At 34.0% G+C, this 17,724-nt stretch overlaps 1 protein-coding gene across 4 annotated transcripts in view; it reads left to right on the top strand.

Annotated features, from left to right (window-relative positions):
* LOC145248990 (uncharacterized) overlaps positions 1 to 15,907 on the top strand; it is a 351,345-nt gene extending 335,438 nt beyond the window's left edge. For all 4 annotated transcript variants that reach the window (XM_080110828.1, XM_080110829.1, XM_080110831.1 and 1 more), the window contains 4 exons: positions 896 to 1,027; positions 7,957 to 8,102; positions 9,191 to 9,326; positions 15,606 to 15,907. In XM_080110828.1, coding sequence (XP_079966954.1) covers positions 896 to 1,027; positions 7,957 to 8,102; positions 9,191 to 9,326; positions 15,606 to 15,674 — 483 coding nt within the window. In that variant the 3' untranslated portion in view covers positions 15,675 to 15,907. The remainder of the gene's footprint in view (positions 1 to 895; positions 1,028 to 7,956; positions 8,103 to 9,190; positions 9,327 to 15,605) is intronic.
* Positions 15,908 to 17,724: the final 1,817 nt, after the last annotated feature.

Below are 17,724 nucleotides of genomic sequence, written 5' to 3'. Positions count from 1 at the left end.
AAATATCAATCGGATGGATGGAAAATATACTTTGTTTAAAGGTTATTCAAAAGAAATCTTTCTTAGCCTTTTTGCCTTGGAACAAAGTGTAGTATCTGTTCTGATGCTGCACTTATTTCAGTCCTTCTAGACTGAGGCAATTTTTATTTTTGTTTCAATCCAGAGTAGCTCTGTTTAGGAAGCTGTTTGTTGCATTTTCATGGCTGAATCGGCTCTGGAGATGATAGTGATGATGAGTTCTATCAAAACAATCATCATCATTTATCGACTGAAGTTTTTCTTTTTGTAAATCGTTGCTGCTTTTATAGACTTGTTCATCATGTGACTTGATCAAAAACAGCTTTTCATTTCTGGCATTTTTACATCCTCTGAAGTATCCCAAAGTCGGTGTTGTTTTGTAGCATGTTTGGCCAGCAAATGAGGAAGACATCTATTTCTAATTCTCAACCACATGTTGTTTTGTAGCATGTTTGGCCAGCAAATGAGGAAGATATCTATTTCTAATTCTCAACCACATGTTGTTTTGTAGCATGTCTGGCCAGCAAATGAGGAAGACATCTATTTCTAATTCTCAACCACATGTTGTTTTGTAGCATGTTTGGCCAGCAAATGAGGAAGACATCTATTTCTAATTCTCAACCACATGTTGGTACAAGAGTTCCCACAAGATTTCATGTTCAACACAAGATTTAGCGATTGGTCGATTTCATCAAGAGGGTTTAAGTTTTGTTTTTTCATACCAAGGTTCATATTTTGACCTAAAAAAAAACAATTTCTTCCCAACATAAGCAATGACACTTGAATAAAAACCAAACATTTCCTGATTCAATAAATAGAATCGTGCTTTTAATTTATTTTATCTGCATTTTTTCTTCTTGATCTTTTTTGTCTGTAGGTTGCAGATGTCTGTTTGCCACAAACGGTTAATTCTACCCAGGTTTTTGGGTCCGTACAAGTTGAGCTGACGAGTATGACTGAAAACAAAACATATTTTCACAGATGTATCAAAGTTTCTTCAACCAAGCAGGTAATCATTTATATTGTACTAGCCTGGGTGCCTGGCGTTTCCCAGGTGTTTTGAGGTGTGTGTTGAGCAAAGAAAAAAAAAGTGGTAGTAGGCAGGCAGGCAGGCTCGAACTTGTGACGTGAAGGTGGAAAAACCTGACGTCTTACTGCTACGTCATAACATGACAGGAAGTGTAAAGCATTCAAATTAAGTGATGTCAATCAAAATGTTGACTTGCAGAAATAGATAGTTAAGTGAATGAGTTAAGCTTTCCGCTTTCTGCCGTTTTATTTATTTGTCTCCCAACGATGTTGGGGAAAACCAGCTCCTCCCAAAAAGGGAGAACTCTGGTAGTGTCTAAATGAATAGCAATTATCTGATATGAAGGGTTTCCCCCACATTGATCAAAGCTAATTGCCTTCAAGACGTCCCGGCCTGGAAGGCCAGGCGGTGTGCCTTCGTTTCAATCAGTTTCACTTTATTTATACGAAAAAGACAAACAAACACATGAAAGGACAGGACGGAGGGAATATTTTAAAAGTCGATCAAAATAAAGATAGAGATGACGTCTGTTTTTGAACCTGAGATATTATAATCTAGGGAGTATAAGGAAAGTTCTCCATAAACGTAACGGATGCAAGAAACCCTGCGGAAAAAAGTCTTTACAAAGATACTCGTGCCCGTTTTGCTTTTTATATATATAGACTAGCGGGGGCGCCCAGCATTGCCCGGGTGTTTGTGGGAGGGTAGATCAAAACAAAAATAATAAACGAAGTAATAAACCTGTTTAAATATTAAAAGAACGAACAAAAACAAAAACAAAAAAATAGCGAAAAAAGTTTTGAGAGGGAGGTAGGCTCGAACTCGAAGCCTCAAGTCTAATAGTCTGGTGAAATAGCATGACGCCATGAAGGCAGGGACTTGAGAACGGTTGAAAATAAGCATTTAAAAACCCAGGTGGTTGAACGTCAACGTATGGTTTTCTAAGTCAAATATCACACTTTAGCAGTAGCAGAGAAACAAATTCTCAACGTGAATTTTGTAAGATAAAAGTTGCTGAAATAAAAGCTAGTTATGACATTTCATAAATCATGCATACAATCTAGGGAGTATAAAAAAGTTCTATAACATAGTACCCCCCCCCCCAGAGAACTCGCTCCAAAAAAGCCTTTGCCGGACATACAGAAAACACACACACACACACACACACACACACATAAACACACTAACACACATTTTGGCTTTTATATATATAGATTATTTCTATTTCTGGAGTGACATCAATGAAGAGTTCTAATAAAGTGGGGTAACTTACAAGGATCGTAATAGAATAAATAATGAAATTGTTGTTTCTGTCACGTATGTGATCACTTGAATTGTATTATTTTTGGATGTTGTATGCTGAGAAGATATGTATGAAGATGTCATGTGATATGGAAGGATGAGGTTTTTTTTTTATCAAAAGCTAGCGTTCATCATCTGTTTTACATGCTCATATGTGCTGAACGGTTTTAAGAAATTGATTTGCAAACTTTGGCCAGGTTTTTATTTATCCTCATTTCCTTCAGGTCCATTTTTATCTCATATTTGTCCTTCTCCTGTGAACTGAATCTGTTATTTTAACCTCTAACTCAAAAAGTCTCATCCATTCTTTCTGTTATATTGTGGGAGTGTATATAACAAATGTGTGTGTGTATATATATATATATATATATATATATATATAATATATATATATATATATATATATATACTAGCAAAAGTACCTGTCGTTGACTAGGTTCAAAAATAGCCTACAGAAAATGGACTCTGATTTATTAAAGTATGATAGGTTATGAAAAGGAAGGGTTGTAAAGAGATAGCTTCGAATTTGGGCGTATCAAAACCAAAGCAAAATATGATGAAAGTAAAAATAAAATAGATAAACCCCATAATTTATTATACCATACCTGTTCACACTGAAACACTTATCACAATATTCTGTGGATCTATATTAAAAAACTTTTTTAATCTTTGTGACATATTTCCATTCTATGGAGGTCAGGTGCGAACGAACACCTCATAATTTTATTACAACATATTTCTTCAAACTGAAACATAATTATTAAAGTATAATTATGCAGATAGATATGAAAAGTCTTTATTAAAGTTTGTGCCTATTTCCATTCCATGGAGGCCAGGCGCGAACGCAGACCCCACAATTTTATTATACCATCCCTATTTAAGTTAAAACATACTTATCAAAGTATTCTTATGTACATCTATATCAAAAACACTTGTAAACGTTTTTTTTTTCATTTTTTATTTCCATACATTGTGGACCATGCACGAACGCAGACCTCACAATTTTAATGAATCATCATTCTGCCAGATCAAACATACCCATTCCTGTGTCTCGATACATCTTCTATCATTATATGTAATCAGTTTTTTTAAAATAGTCAACCATATAGGAGCCTATTCATGACCACACACACACACACACACTCAGCTTTATATTATATATATATATATATATATATATATATATATATATATATATATGAGTATCTGTGATTGTTTAGTGTGCACATACAATAATAAATAGCTTCAACAAATGGGATAAATAACATCTTAGAACCAGTTCCCACAGGACAAATAAACATTGTTGTCTGCTTGTCCAGACAAAGGAAGGTTTTCGCTAAAATCTTTGAGACCTTAATAAATCAAGCACTAGTCCACCATCTTTCAAAAGCTAATCTTCTCTCTGACAAACAGTATGGATTTAGTTAACATCATTCTACTGCAGATATTTTGATAGTAATCTTTGAATGCATATACCATGCACTGGATAAGGTGGGCAAAGCCAGGGCTGTAACCCTTGATATATCCAAACCCTTTGACAAAGTTTGGCACAAAGGGCTGTGAATGAAAATTAAATCATATGGTATAACTGGACGTATACTAAATATAATTAGATCCTTCTTAGACAATAGCACCATCCAGGTTGTCATTGATGGATGTACATCCAAAGAGCATAACATTAATGTAGAAGTGTTTCATGGGTCGCTACTTGGACCACTATTATTCCTGATATTCATTAATGACCTCACTGATAATATTGTGTCCGAGATGGGTATATTTACTGATGATACAATGCTCTATAACAAGGGAAGAACGGATGTACAAAAATCTAAGACAATGGTAGAAGCGTTAGAAAATGATCTCCAGACCATAGTGGAATGGGGCTGTAAATGGATGGTAACGTTTAATGCTAGTAAAACTAAGCTTCTCTCCTTTAACAATTACAAGACGCCTCTCTATGATAAATGACACCCTACTTGAGAATTCCTCCTTCAAACTCCTCGGCTTAACATTCACGGGCAATATGAACTAAAACAAATACATTGAGGACATTGAGAAAGCTGCTGCAAAGAAGGTGGATTCCCTCTATCGTACTAAAAGACTACCCACATCTGAGTGTATCTTATACCTTTACAAGGCCATCATTCGCCCATGCACGGAGTATTGTTGCCACATTTGGTCTATTGCATCTGCCACTAGTCTCTTCTTCTTGGATAGGGTTAAAAAAAAGAGTTTTCAATCTAATAGGTCCCACTTTGTCAACTAAGCTCCAACCTCTGTCCCATCACTGCAATGTTGAATCTCTTTGCCTGTTTTACAAGTATTTTAATGGAATGTACCCTGATGAACTCGTTTCACTTGTTCCTCCTTGACGTACATATCCCCGACAAACCCACTTAGCAGCAAAATCGCACCCATTCACTGTTGAGGTCCTTAAATACCAGAAGGTTTTCTACTCTAATAGCTTTTTCTCTCAAACAGCTAGATTTTGGAATTCCCTTCCTGCTACCTGCTTACGTGACTGTACTGATATACAGAAGTTTAAATATAATGTAAACCAACATCTTGTTAATCTTTCCTACACATGGTCCAAAATAGACCTTTACATTCAAGTGATGATGTGCCTTGTTGGGGGTGAATGTGAGTTAAAAAAAGTACCTTTTTGGTCGCAACCATTACCATATTATTCCAGATGTGCTTATGAAAATGTAAATCATTTTTTCCCCTGAAAATTTAAACAACCAAATTTTTTTCCACATTTAACATTTATTCCTGGTTGCAACTCTTTGTTCTCAGGTTGCATGCCGTCTCTTTTTTTGGGGATGATTATACATTACTGTCTTTCCAGCCGAATACTTCCATAGCTGTCGACTGCACTCCCAGACGTGAACTTTTCTGTCCTGTTTGTTTTCTAACTCCAAGTAATTAACACTATGTGTATCCTCAAACTTCCTCATTCTAATTAAGTTATAACTGCAATGTAGCATTTATGAATCAAATCACCTGATGTTTGTTATGTAATCGATTTGTTATTTTTATTGTTAGCTAAAATTCCTAACTGTTTATTTTAACATAAAATTCCAAAGTTAACATTCCTAATACATATTTTAGCTGACAAAAAATATCTAGATTTCAAAACGATAATAATAATCATCTTTGCTTAGGTTTTGGCATTTTCCGGGAACGAACAAAATCACATTTCAACTTGGCCATACCTACAAGGTCTACTCTTCTTCACACGTCGCCCTATACTGCCCAGATTTAATCTTCATTTTAGACCATAAGAATTAAGCCGCTCTTTAAGACTCACATTATACATCCATCATATCATTCTCATATCATTTCTTTCCATGCAATGCATATCTTCAAGTTTTACTGGCCAGGTTTCACTTTTATACATCATTAAGCCATGTACACATGCCTGATAAACTTTTCCCATGGTAGATAATGAGAAGATTCATTCATGATAACAAATGCTTATCAGATGTGTAATATAGACAACAAGGCTGAAGTCCAAGGGATGCATGTTAAGAAATGCTTATCAGATGAAGTCCAAGGGATGCATGTTAACAAATGCTTATCAGATGAAGTCCAAGGGATGCATGTTAACAAATGCTTATCAGATGAAGTCCAAGGGATGCATGTTAAGAAATGCTTATCAGATGAAGTCCAAGGGATGCATGTTAACAAATGCTTATCAGATGAAGTCCAAGGGATGCATGTTAACAAATGCTTATCAGATGAAGTCCAAGGGATGCATGTTGTGTTAATTTCATACTTTTATTAGTTATGTGCTTACATGTCTGAAATGGATGCTGGCTCGAATCCAGACAGACTGTTTCTCTGCATCACAGCTCTTCAATTTTCATAAGTATAAAGAAATAAGAAAGAAACAAACAATGTCCACTGAGTTTTAGTAGTAGACAAGTTTAATCAAATTGACATGCAGGTTCTTATTAGATCACTAAAGTTAAGCGATATTGAACTTAGCAAGTACTAGATGAATGATCATTTGGGAAACCAATTTTAATCTACCAGATGTAATCTTTCTGTATTATTTGGATTATTCAAATTACTGTTTTCGTATTCGATGTCATTCTTATGTTTCAGCCAATGTAACCTCTAACCTTCACTCACAGGTGTATCTTTTTTTTTTTTTTTACATAGTCATCGCCACTTATCAAGGCCAACAGGGTACTCAAGGATAAGGGTTAAAGATTGTACAGTAGAAATTGGACAATATAGTAATCGTTACTAATGGAAATTCAGTAAATTTGTTAACCCATATGGAACGGCTCATCAATCATCGTATCTTGTCAAACTCGGGAATCTACTTCCATTGATTAAATAAAATTCTGTACAAATTCCTGAGTTCAACAGAAAAATTCCCCAAGTTCGACAAGATCTGCCTAAAAAATGATTGGAGGTTACATCAGCTGAAACATTGTAAAAGTAGTCCGAAGAATCCAAAATTATTTATCCTGATCTAGACCCGTATGTAACTTGAAACATGGTCAATGAGTTTCAGAGTTGCTATACTGACTGCAGAGGCCTGAACATGTCACACTGATGACTTTTTTATTTTTGTTAATATACGGGGTGCCTTAAATAAGTTTCCAGGCATGCCTTTAAAATTGTTGTAAACTCTTGAAAATGCAGTATGTTATTGCTATGCATCTTATGAGATGACTGAATTTTTATGATCTCATGTTCAAATGTACAGCTACAGCAGGAATTGGAATACACCCTAGTAAAGCCTGATTGTCAAAGCTGGTGAATTTCAAAAATGCAATCTGGACATGAGACACTTTAGAAGAACGATATGCAATACAGTTCTGTTTTAAACTTGGAAAAAATGCCACAGAAATGTATGGAATGCTTCAGACTGCTTTTGGGTCATCTTACATGAATCAAGCATCAAATTTTGAGTGACACAAGAAAATCAAGTAAGGTAGGGAGTCTTATAGATAATGAGGTGTGGGAGGGGCAAGGAAGTCAGATCACCTGAGTTAATTGGCCAAATAAAGAATTTCATACATAAGTACCATTGTGTCTATAAAGACAATAAGTGCACAGTTTGATGTCAGTGTGGGAACTGTACATACAATTATTTGCAAGAAACTGAATATGCGGAAGATTTGCACAAAGTTTGTCCCAAAGGTGCTCAGAAGATCAGAAAGAAAGATGTTGCCATAGGCATCAAAACAGTTCCTCATTCTCCCTATAGTCCAAACCTTGTTTCCTGTGACTTTTGGTTATTTCCTAAGCTCAACGAAAACATTAGAGGCTGTCGTTATAAGACAATTGAAGAGATGAAAGAGGCTGTGATGAGGGTCATTGATATGCTCACACCAGAGGACTTCCATGGGGCCTTCCAGAAATTGTTAGAATGGTACAACAAGTGCATTGCAGCCAGAGGAGATTACTTTGAAGAGGACTAGAATTTCATGTGTGTACTATTGATAAAAGTGCTCATACAAATAAAATCTGGAAACTTATTGAAGGCACCTTATATATATATATATATATATATATATATATATATATATATATATAGATGTTTCAATGTTTTTTAACGTTTTTCTTTCTTTTTGTTTTTACTCTAGAATTCATTTGGACCTGTTTCTCTTGTTCATTTCCAATCCAAAATTTGGCAAAGACAAAAGTTTCCGGCTCCTTCTGACCTTATTGACCTCATTCAAGAAGTTACAAAGTGTTGTGGACAGGGAAAACAACTTCTCATATCTGGCAAGTAAGAATACATTTTCTTCTAATCATTTTCTAGTTTCAACCCCCCTCCCCCTTTATGTTTGTGTAAGGACTAGTTATGGGGACTTGTGTTGCTAAATCTGTGTATAAATTAATGTGCCAAATTTCATTTGTACGTTATCACCAACGCCCATAAAAACATGAGAACAATGAAATGTAAGAAAGGAAATTTTCAGGATTTGAATATAAAAACACCATAAAGAGAATTCTGTCATGATGAAAATTATCAGTATTACCTGACATTCATGCTAGGATCAAATGGCCTTGTGCCTAATTTATCTATTATGTATTTTTTATATTTTGTTAAAATAAATATTTCAAAGTGTAGTATCTGTTCTATCCTCAGTTGGACGACAGGCAATGCCAAACCTTAGAATAGAAGAGGTAATGTTGAATATTCCTTTAATTGCCTCTACACAATGACAAAAACACAAATGTGAAAATCCATTTTCCTCAAAAGAGATGGGAACACAAATACGTGTATAATCAATTGGTATTCTCAGGACACTTTACGCAATACCCCCCCTCCCAAATATGTAAAAATAATTGAATTAAAATTTATATTAAAAAGATTGTAACATTGATTTTAATCTCTTCATTTGACAGCTTTCAATTTCTACTTTTTTAATTGAACATCATTCGTTGGACGACATTAAACTGTACCAACTATTTTTGATATCTTTAAAGATTAATGCAATAGAGAAAAGACACTCATTTTTTTTTTTGCCTTTCTAATTGTTGTATTTTATTGTTTTGAGCATTTTTATTTTTCTTTAATTTTTCTGACTTTTGAAACTCTTACCCTTAGAGTAAATACCCGATCAAGACTATTCAAATTCTGACAGAAGGAAGTTCTTGCTAGTATGGCTGACCTTCTTGACTTGATGAATAAACTTATTTCATTATTGATGTTTTTATAAATAAATTTTATAATATATATATATATACACAAAATAAATTGAAAGTGATATATATACATACATATATATATATATATATATATATATATATATATATATATAACTTCAATAACCTGATTTTCAAATGTGAGAATTCTCTTTTTCGTTTCAGAAATGACATTAAAAAAAGTAGCCTTTTTTCTATTCTCTGTGTAATGGTTTGCAAAATTAAAATGAATGACCAATTTAGCATCTTGCGGCTTATTCGGTGGATGAAGAAGAAAACTCCACAACTCATTATTGACTACGTAAGTCTGGCATAATTTCTCTGGGATTTAAACATTGAAATAAGATCAGCAATCAGGTAAGAAAACCATGTTAGAAAAAAAAGAGGCCAACATGATCTATTGGAGCTGAGATAGTTTAAAAACCTGATCCATGCTGATGGATACTTTCCCTCTACTGATTCATCATCATTTTATTCTGTGCGTCATATATGGTCAAATGGTCGATTCTGTCTTGAGGTCTTGCTATAGTATATCTTGTTTTGGACATCCTCTCTCCTTGTCCTTTTTGTGATAGTGTTGTCATTTGTATACAATATATGTACTAATGCAGATGATTCGCTATCACTTTATTTGAGATTGTATAATGTTTATTTAGTTTCTATAAGGAATTTATGCAACAGTGTCAGCACCTGGACGTCTATTTGGATAATTTTAGAGGTTTTTATGTGGTTACTTTGTGGTTGAAATTTGCAAGAGCCATGTTTAAGTTTTAATATTTACACCATTAAATGTGCAAATTGAATGAACATTATCTTAAAAATTGATCCGTTTTTGTTTGATAACTGGAATCCGTAACTGACTATGAATTTGGCTTGTGTTTTATCTATAAACTAGCCGAGGTGCCCGGTGTGTGGAGGTGTGTGTAAGGGTGTTGGTTGACCAAAAAAATACAACTAAAAACAAAACAAAAAAAAAATTAGGAGTAGTAGGTAGGCTCAAACCCGTAGCATGCAGGAGGAAAAAGAAGTGGAAAAAAGCAAATGGTCCTATCGATGTGTCTCCAGTGATTGTGACGTCAAAGGCATGCAAAATAACTTTTATGCGATGTCATTGATGCAAGGTTTGAGTGACTTGCAAAAATGTCAACAAAAAAAAGTGACCCCTCCTTGTAAAAAACGGCCCAGTTGACGGTGAAAGAATTAATCTTTTTGGCTAATGTTTTGATATTTGTCGTCTGAGGCATCAAGCTTTAAAAAGATACCGATTTTGTCACAATCTGGCACGTCTGTCAAAAGTTTTTGGCAAACATACAAACACACACACATACACACATTTTGCCTCTTATATAATAGACTAGCCGGGTAGCCCTGTGAACAGACTAGTGGGGGGGGGCTGTGTTGCCCGGGTGTGGAGAGGTTGGGAAGCGGGAATCAAAACAACAGTAGGCAGCCTGGGTGGAGAGAAGTGGTAAAAAAATGGTAGTAGCGAGGGTGCTCAAGTGTGGGGAAGTGGGGAGGGGGAATCAAAACAACAGTAGGCAGCCTGGGTGGAGAGAGGTGTTAAAATAAAAGGTGGTAGTAGGCAGACAGGCTTGAACCTGTAATGCGAAGGAGGAAAAGAAAGTGAAAAAAAACCCTAATGTTTTAGCTGATGCATCCATCATGTCGAAAAAAATGTCGACGAAAAAAACAACCTCTTCTTGTAAAAAACGGCCCAGTTGAGGGTGAAGGAATGAATGTTTTTGGCTAATTTTTTGATATTTGTTGTCTGAGAGACTGAGCTTTAAAATGGTCCTGATTTTGTCACGTGAAAGTTTTTGCAAGACATACAGACGCACATACACACACACGCACGCGCACATTTTGCCTTTTGTATATTAGACTAGCAGGGCTACCCGGCGTTGCTTGGGACCGTATAAAACAATGAGAAAAATGAAGTTACTTTTGAACATACCTATTATTCTTAGAATAGAGGAATTTTTAATGTCTATGTATCATTTGCTATCTTGAGCAAAAGAATATTTTACCTACTCTAGGACGAGTATAACACATGTATAAAATAATTGTACCTTGTAGGTAATTTACAGCATATATATGAAATAATTTTACCTTCGCTAGGACAGGTAATGTACAACACATATTTAAAATAATTTTACCTACCCTCGGACAAGTAATGTAAATACATATATGAAACAATTTAACATACTCTCGACAGGTGTTGTACAACATATATAAAATAATTTCTCTTCCCACCAAGGCCACTATAATTTTAAGAAAAATTAAGTATTTTTAGAAGATGGATCATTAGGATTTCAAAATTAATACTTAATTGTCTTGGTTAATGATTAGGCAACCTTTGTTTCACCATAAATTTCAACATTACTGGGTTTCTTTCCTTCCTCACTATCGGCACTATAATTTTAAGAAAAATTATGTCATTTTTGGAAGATGTCTTTTAATACTTAAATACATTGACACAGTTAGTGATTAGACAACCTTGCTTCATTATAAAATTCGACATTATTCTGTTTCATTTTTTTTCCACACTACCGACACCAAATTTTTTCGAGAAAAGACGTCATTTTCGGAACATTACTTAACAGGTTTTACAAATAAATACATAAATACTTTGAGAAGCCTAGTGATTAGGCAACCCCTGCTTCACTATAAAATTTCACATTACTGTGTTTTTTTGCCTCTCGACTACCGAGACCATCATTTTTAGTGAAATGCTATCATTTCTTGACCATAACTCAGCAGGTTTTCCAAATAATTACATAAATGCATTGACACAAATGGTGATTAGGCAACTTTAATTTACTATGAATTTCAATATTACTGTAGTTCTTCCCTTCCTACCACCAACAACATAATAGTAAGAGAAATGATGTCTTTTCCAGAATATGATTCTACAGGTATTCTATATTTTTGGAATATGATATTGTGGGAGATTGCTTTGTGACCCCAAAATGGACATTACTCCCTCCAGTCTCACCCCAAAAGAGAAAGTTTGGTAATCCCTAGAGAACTCCAGAGCACATTTAAAAGCAACATAATAATGCTTCTTTCAACCCATCACTACCACCGTGACATCATCTCAGGAAGATGACATTAAAAATTCAGAAAAACATGGATCACCCCTACAGAAACCGGCCCAGTTTACCTTCACAGAACATCAACATTATATGAATTAAAGTATTTTTTCAGATCGTAAACTGATTCAGCCATTTCCAGGACTGACTCCATATCACCCCAATGTTAAAAATATACAAGAAAAAAAATTATTTTGAAATCAGAAACTGTGTCAGCCATTTTCGGTACTGACTTAATATCCCCCCCCCCTGCTAAAAATATACATTAAATAAAGTAATTTTAAGATCGTAAACTGTTTCAGCCATTTCACTGGCAGACTTTATATTACACCAACCTCATTTAATCCCGGGAAACGTCAGGTCTTCTGGTAATATATATTTCCATCTATCTCATTTAATCCTGGGCAATGTCAGATCTTCTAGTATATATTTCCGTCCATCTTATTTAATCCTGTTCGATGTTGAGTCTTTTCTGCTAGTTTCCATCTATCTCATTTAATCCTGGGCAACATAGTATATATTTCCATCTATCTCATTTAATCATGGGCAACGTCAGGTTTTCTGCTAGTATATATTTCCAGCTATCTCATTCAATCCCAGGCATCGTCAGTCTTCTGCTTATATATATATTTCCATCTGTCTCGTTTAATTCTGGGCAACGTCAGGTCTTCTGCTTATATATATATATATATATATATATATATATATATATATATATCCATCTATCTCATTCAATTAAAAAAAGTGTCAGGTTTTCTGCTAGTATATATTTCCATCTATCTTATTTAATCCCGGCCAATATCAAGTCTTCTTCTAGTATATATTTCAATCTATCTCATTCAATCCTGTGCAATGTCATGTCTTCTGCTAGTATATATTTTGATCAATCTCCTTCAATTCCAGGCGAGATCAGGTCTTTTGATAGTATATATTTCCATCCATTTCATTTAATCCTGGGAAACATCAGGTCTTCTGCTAGTATATATTTCCATCTATCTCATTTAATCTTGGGCAATGTCAGGTCTTCTCTTAATATATATTTTCATCTATCTCATTCAACTCGGGTGATGTCAGGTCTTCTGCTAGTATATATTTCCATCTGTATCGTTTAATCCCAAGCAACATCAGGTCTTCTGCTAGTATATATTTCCATTTATCTAATTTAATCTTGGGCGATGTCAGGTCTTTTACTAGTATATATTTTCATCTATCTCATTCAATTCGGGTGACATCAGGTCTTCTATAAGTATATATTTCCATCCGTCTCGTCTAATTCTGCGCATTGTTAGGTCTTCTAGTATAAATTTCTGTACATCTCATTTAATCCTGTTTGACATTAGGTCTCTTCTGCTAGTATATATTTCCATCTATCTCATCTAATCCTGGGCAATGTCAGGTCTTCTGCCAGTATATATTTCCGTCCATCTCATTTACACCTGAACAACATCAGGTCTTTTACTAGTATATATTTCTATCAATCTCATGGAATCCCAGGCTGTTTCAGGTGCTAGTATATATTTCCATCTATCTCATTTAATCCTGGGCAACATCATATTTTCTTGCTAGTATATATTTCCATTCATTTCATTTAATCCCGGGCAACATCAGGTTTTCTGCTCGTATATATTTTCATCAATCTTATTTTATCCTGGGCAACATGCTAGTGTATTTTTCCATCCATCTGATTTAATCCCGGGCAACGGCAGGTCTTCTGCTAATATATATTTTGTTGTATCTCATTTAAGCCCAGGCTACATCTAGTCTTCTGCTAAAACACTTGGTATTCCAAAATAGTCACCCATCTGATACTGACTAAATGCAATGTTGCTTACATTTGGTGATCTACATAAACCACCTGGTATCTCCCGCTTCCTCCATAAACAGAGTTACGATATTATATCTAAATAATGATAAATAAAAATGGCAAGATAACTTGTAGAGAAATGACTACATTTCCAGTATAAGACACAGCAGTTTTAAATTCATAGTAAAATACATTGTTTCCTTTTTAAAACATAGCAACTGTTTTATGTTGTTCTTATCGGTAAATAGTTTCATTCATAATTATTTTTCTATTTTATCATTTCTTGTGATACTTGGATATATTACTATTTAAAACGCGATAATCATGTAGGAACCATTTTCTTTACGGGAAAATCAGGATTTTATTCTATTTTGTAATGTAGAATACCCGTCAACCAGCTATTTAATTAATAGACATTAAAGAGCACTGATGTCATTTCTGGCGACATGAGTCAGCATTTTTTCAAATGTAGATAAATACATTGAATTTGGTTTTAATTATGCAGTAATAACGTGTGTGGGCATAGTTCGTGTTTTATCTGCAAGTGATTGGGTTTGGCTGTGGTTGGGCATGGCTTGTGTTTTACAGAGTGACCCCCAAAAAACAGAGGACGTTCAATTGCTTTTCTGAGCATTTTACAGTCAACGGAGAAAAAAAGGCCAAAGGCCCTAGTGTTTTGATGTGATGTTTTGAATATAATAAACTAGTTATGACCAAAGTTTCATTTAATTCGGAAAAACACTAAGAAACAGGGCCTAATTAGAGTTAGGGCCCGTTTTTTTTTTTGGTCACCCTGTATCTGTAAGTGATTGAGTTTGGGCATGGTTTTATCTGCAGGTGCTTAGGTTTAGGCATGGCTTATGTTTTATCTATCAGTGATTTTGTGTGTGGTTTGTGTTTTATCTGTAAGTAAGTGGGTGTGGGCGGGGCTTATTTTATCTGTAAGTGATTGTGTGTGGTTTGTGTTTTATCTGTAAGTAAGTGGGTGTGGGTGGGACTTATTTTATCTGTAAGCGATTGTGTGTGGTTTGTGTTTTATCTCTAAGTAAGTGGGTGTGAGCGGGGCTTGTTTTATCTGTAAGTGATTGGATTTGTGTGTGATTTGTGTTTTATCTGTAAGTGATTGTGTTTGTGTGTGGTTTGTGTTTTATCTTTAAGTGATTGTGTTTGTGTGTGGTTTGTGTTTTATCTGTAAGTGATTGTGTTTGTGTGTGGTTTGTGTTTTATCTGTAAGTGATTGTGTTTGTGTTTTATCTGTAAGTGATTGTGTTTGTGTTTTATCTGTAAGTGATTGTGTTTGTGTTTTATCTGTAAGTGATTGTGTTTGTGTTTTATCTGTAAGTGATTGGATTTGTGTGTGATTTGTGTTTTATCTGTAAGTGATTGTGTTTGTGTGTGGTTTGTGTTTTATCTGTAAGTGATTGTGTTTGTGTGTGATTTGTGTTTTATCTGTAAGTGATTGTGTTTGTGTGGTTTATGTTTTATCTGTAAGTGATTGTGTTTGTGTGTGGTTTGTGTTTTATCTGTAAGTGATTGTGTTTGTGTTTTATCTGTAAGTGATTGTGTTTGTGTTTTATCTGTAAGTGATTGGATTTGAGCATGGCTTGTGCATGATTCTTGTTCTTTTTTATGATTTTGTTGACCTTTTCTTTATTTTTCTTTATTTTTCTTTTCCTCCTGCCAGGATGCCTATGAATTTTGCTGGTCAGTAGCCGAAATCATCCAGGATGAAATAGCAATTTATTCCAACTGACACTGCGAAACCATTTTCTTTCCTGTACATTTCTGTGAATCATGATGCGGATTGATCCTTTCAATATTTCAGTGCTTCCCACTCATGCACGATCTCCATCAATCAAATCCACCAGTAATACACAAGAAACAGATATCTGTTGCACTATAAAAAAAACAAAAACTTATCAAATTTGTCTTGAACCCCCAACTGTACATATAATTTGTAAATGAAACAGAATCACAAACCTCCAACTCTCCCATGTTCCTCTTATTTCAGACTAGCAGGAATACCTGGTGTTTCCCAGGTCATATAAGACAGAGAAAAAACATAGTTGCGTTTGAACACATCTAAAAAAACAATATTGTGTATGCTTTTCAGCATCCTAAATTCACTTTTTCACAAATATTCATGAAAAAAGTTTAATATCAATTATTTCTTTGTTGCGTATAGACTTATTGTATGGTGCTAATTTTTAAATAGTATTTTCAAATTAAAATAAAGTTTTATGCATAGTAAAAAAAAGTTATGTTCAGTGCTTCACAAATTGCACAAAGTTCAGAAGTCATAAGGACACAAAAACATGCACATTTTCAGCATCCCAAATTCAATTTTCAAAACACGATAATATCATAAATTCATTAAAAAGGTTTAATATAAATTATTTCTTTGTTGCATAAAAATTTATTGTATAGTTTAAATTAAAATAAAAGTAATAAAAAAAATCAAAACAAAATGAAAAGTTATTTTCAGCGCTTCAGAAACTACACAAGTGTTTTTTTTAACCGAAATGAATTTTTTTATGTTTTAAAAATAATTGATGATTACTTATTTTATTATTAAAAGAAAAAAAAATGACTGTGCTGAGCCTGAACCTCAAAAGCAAACACCGTAAAACTCCTTATCCATAAACTCTACCCAGGATATTGAGCACTGTGGATTGATTAACTTATACTCCTTAACATATACGATAATGTACTATTCTTATTTTGGCTTGCAAGTAACACCAAGGATTTTATCTTGTATAGCAAAAACAGACTCCCAACAAAAACTGTCGCAGTTAACACTCACTGAATGAATATAAACATTTTTATTGTAGATACTCTTATTTAAAAAAAGTTTTAAATGGTTACAATTTAAAAATAAAATATTTGTGATTTAAGTAATATTCATACAGTTAATAATAATCAGATCTTTAAATCAACCCTCAGCTAAATCAAATGCCCCTTGTCCTCGTGGGGAACCAAGTAAATAATACAAAGTACAAAATAAAAGATCTAAATTCCAATTTAAATGAACAAAAAAATCTTAATTCTGTTAAAATACAAAAGAAGCAAAATGGCTTTAACTTTGTGGTCATATATTTCAATATGGTCTGTAAACTGCAAAAGTCTTTCTTTAAACATATTTTATGTTTTCAAAAATATGTTGCTGGTAACTTATCACAATAAAAATAAAAAAATGAAACGTCAACCATAAGGTCGGCACCATCACAAAAACTAATAGTTCTGAGACAACCCTCTAACCCATTTGGCTACGCTGACACCCATAACATGATGTTGAAAATTTATGTAATTAACATAATGTGAAGCGATTCACACATGCACAAATGCTGAAATCATTTACAAAGAAACAATTTTACATCAGATTCTGTGGTCGTTAAGGTAGAAAAAAATGAAAAAAAAATTAATTTTTTGTTTTAAATTTCACATATTATGCGTCTGAGACAGTATTAGAATCATTCTTATCTGTTTTGGATTTCGAAAGTTTTTTTCAAGATATACAAACACACATATATAACACACTAACAGACATTTCCCCTCCATATAATAGACTAGTGGGGGGGGGCGTTACCCGGTCATAAAATATGGTTAAATATAATATTTTAATTTATGGAGATTTTATATATGCAAAAGCATGTGGACCTGATCTCATCCCGACTGTGCTATTAAAAAAGTACTCTGCCGAAGTAACTCCAATCCTCTATAAACTTTACAACAAATGTCTTAATAAACCTTGCTTTCCTGCCTGCTGGAAAACTGCTTCTGTGGTACTAGTTTTCAAGAATTCT

The sequence above is a fragment of the Euprymna scolopes genome, chromosome 27 (genome assembly GCF_053919585.1).
Source record: "Euprymna scolopes isolate OS-2025 chromosome 27, ASM5391958v1, whole genome shotgun sequence".
NCBI classification, from domain to species: domain Eukaryota; kingdom Metazoa; phylum Mollusca; class Cephalopoda; order Sepiida; family Sepiolidae; genus Euprymna; species Euprymna scolopes.
The sequence above is the reverse complement of the archived record's forward strand: the minus strand, read 5'-3'. Positions and strand labels throughout refer to the sequence as shown.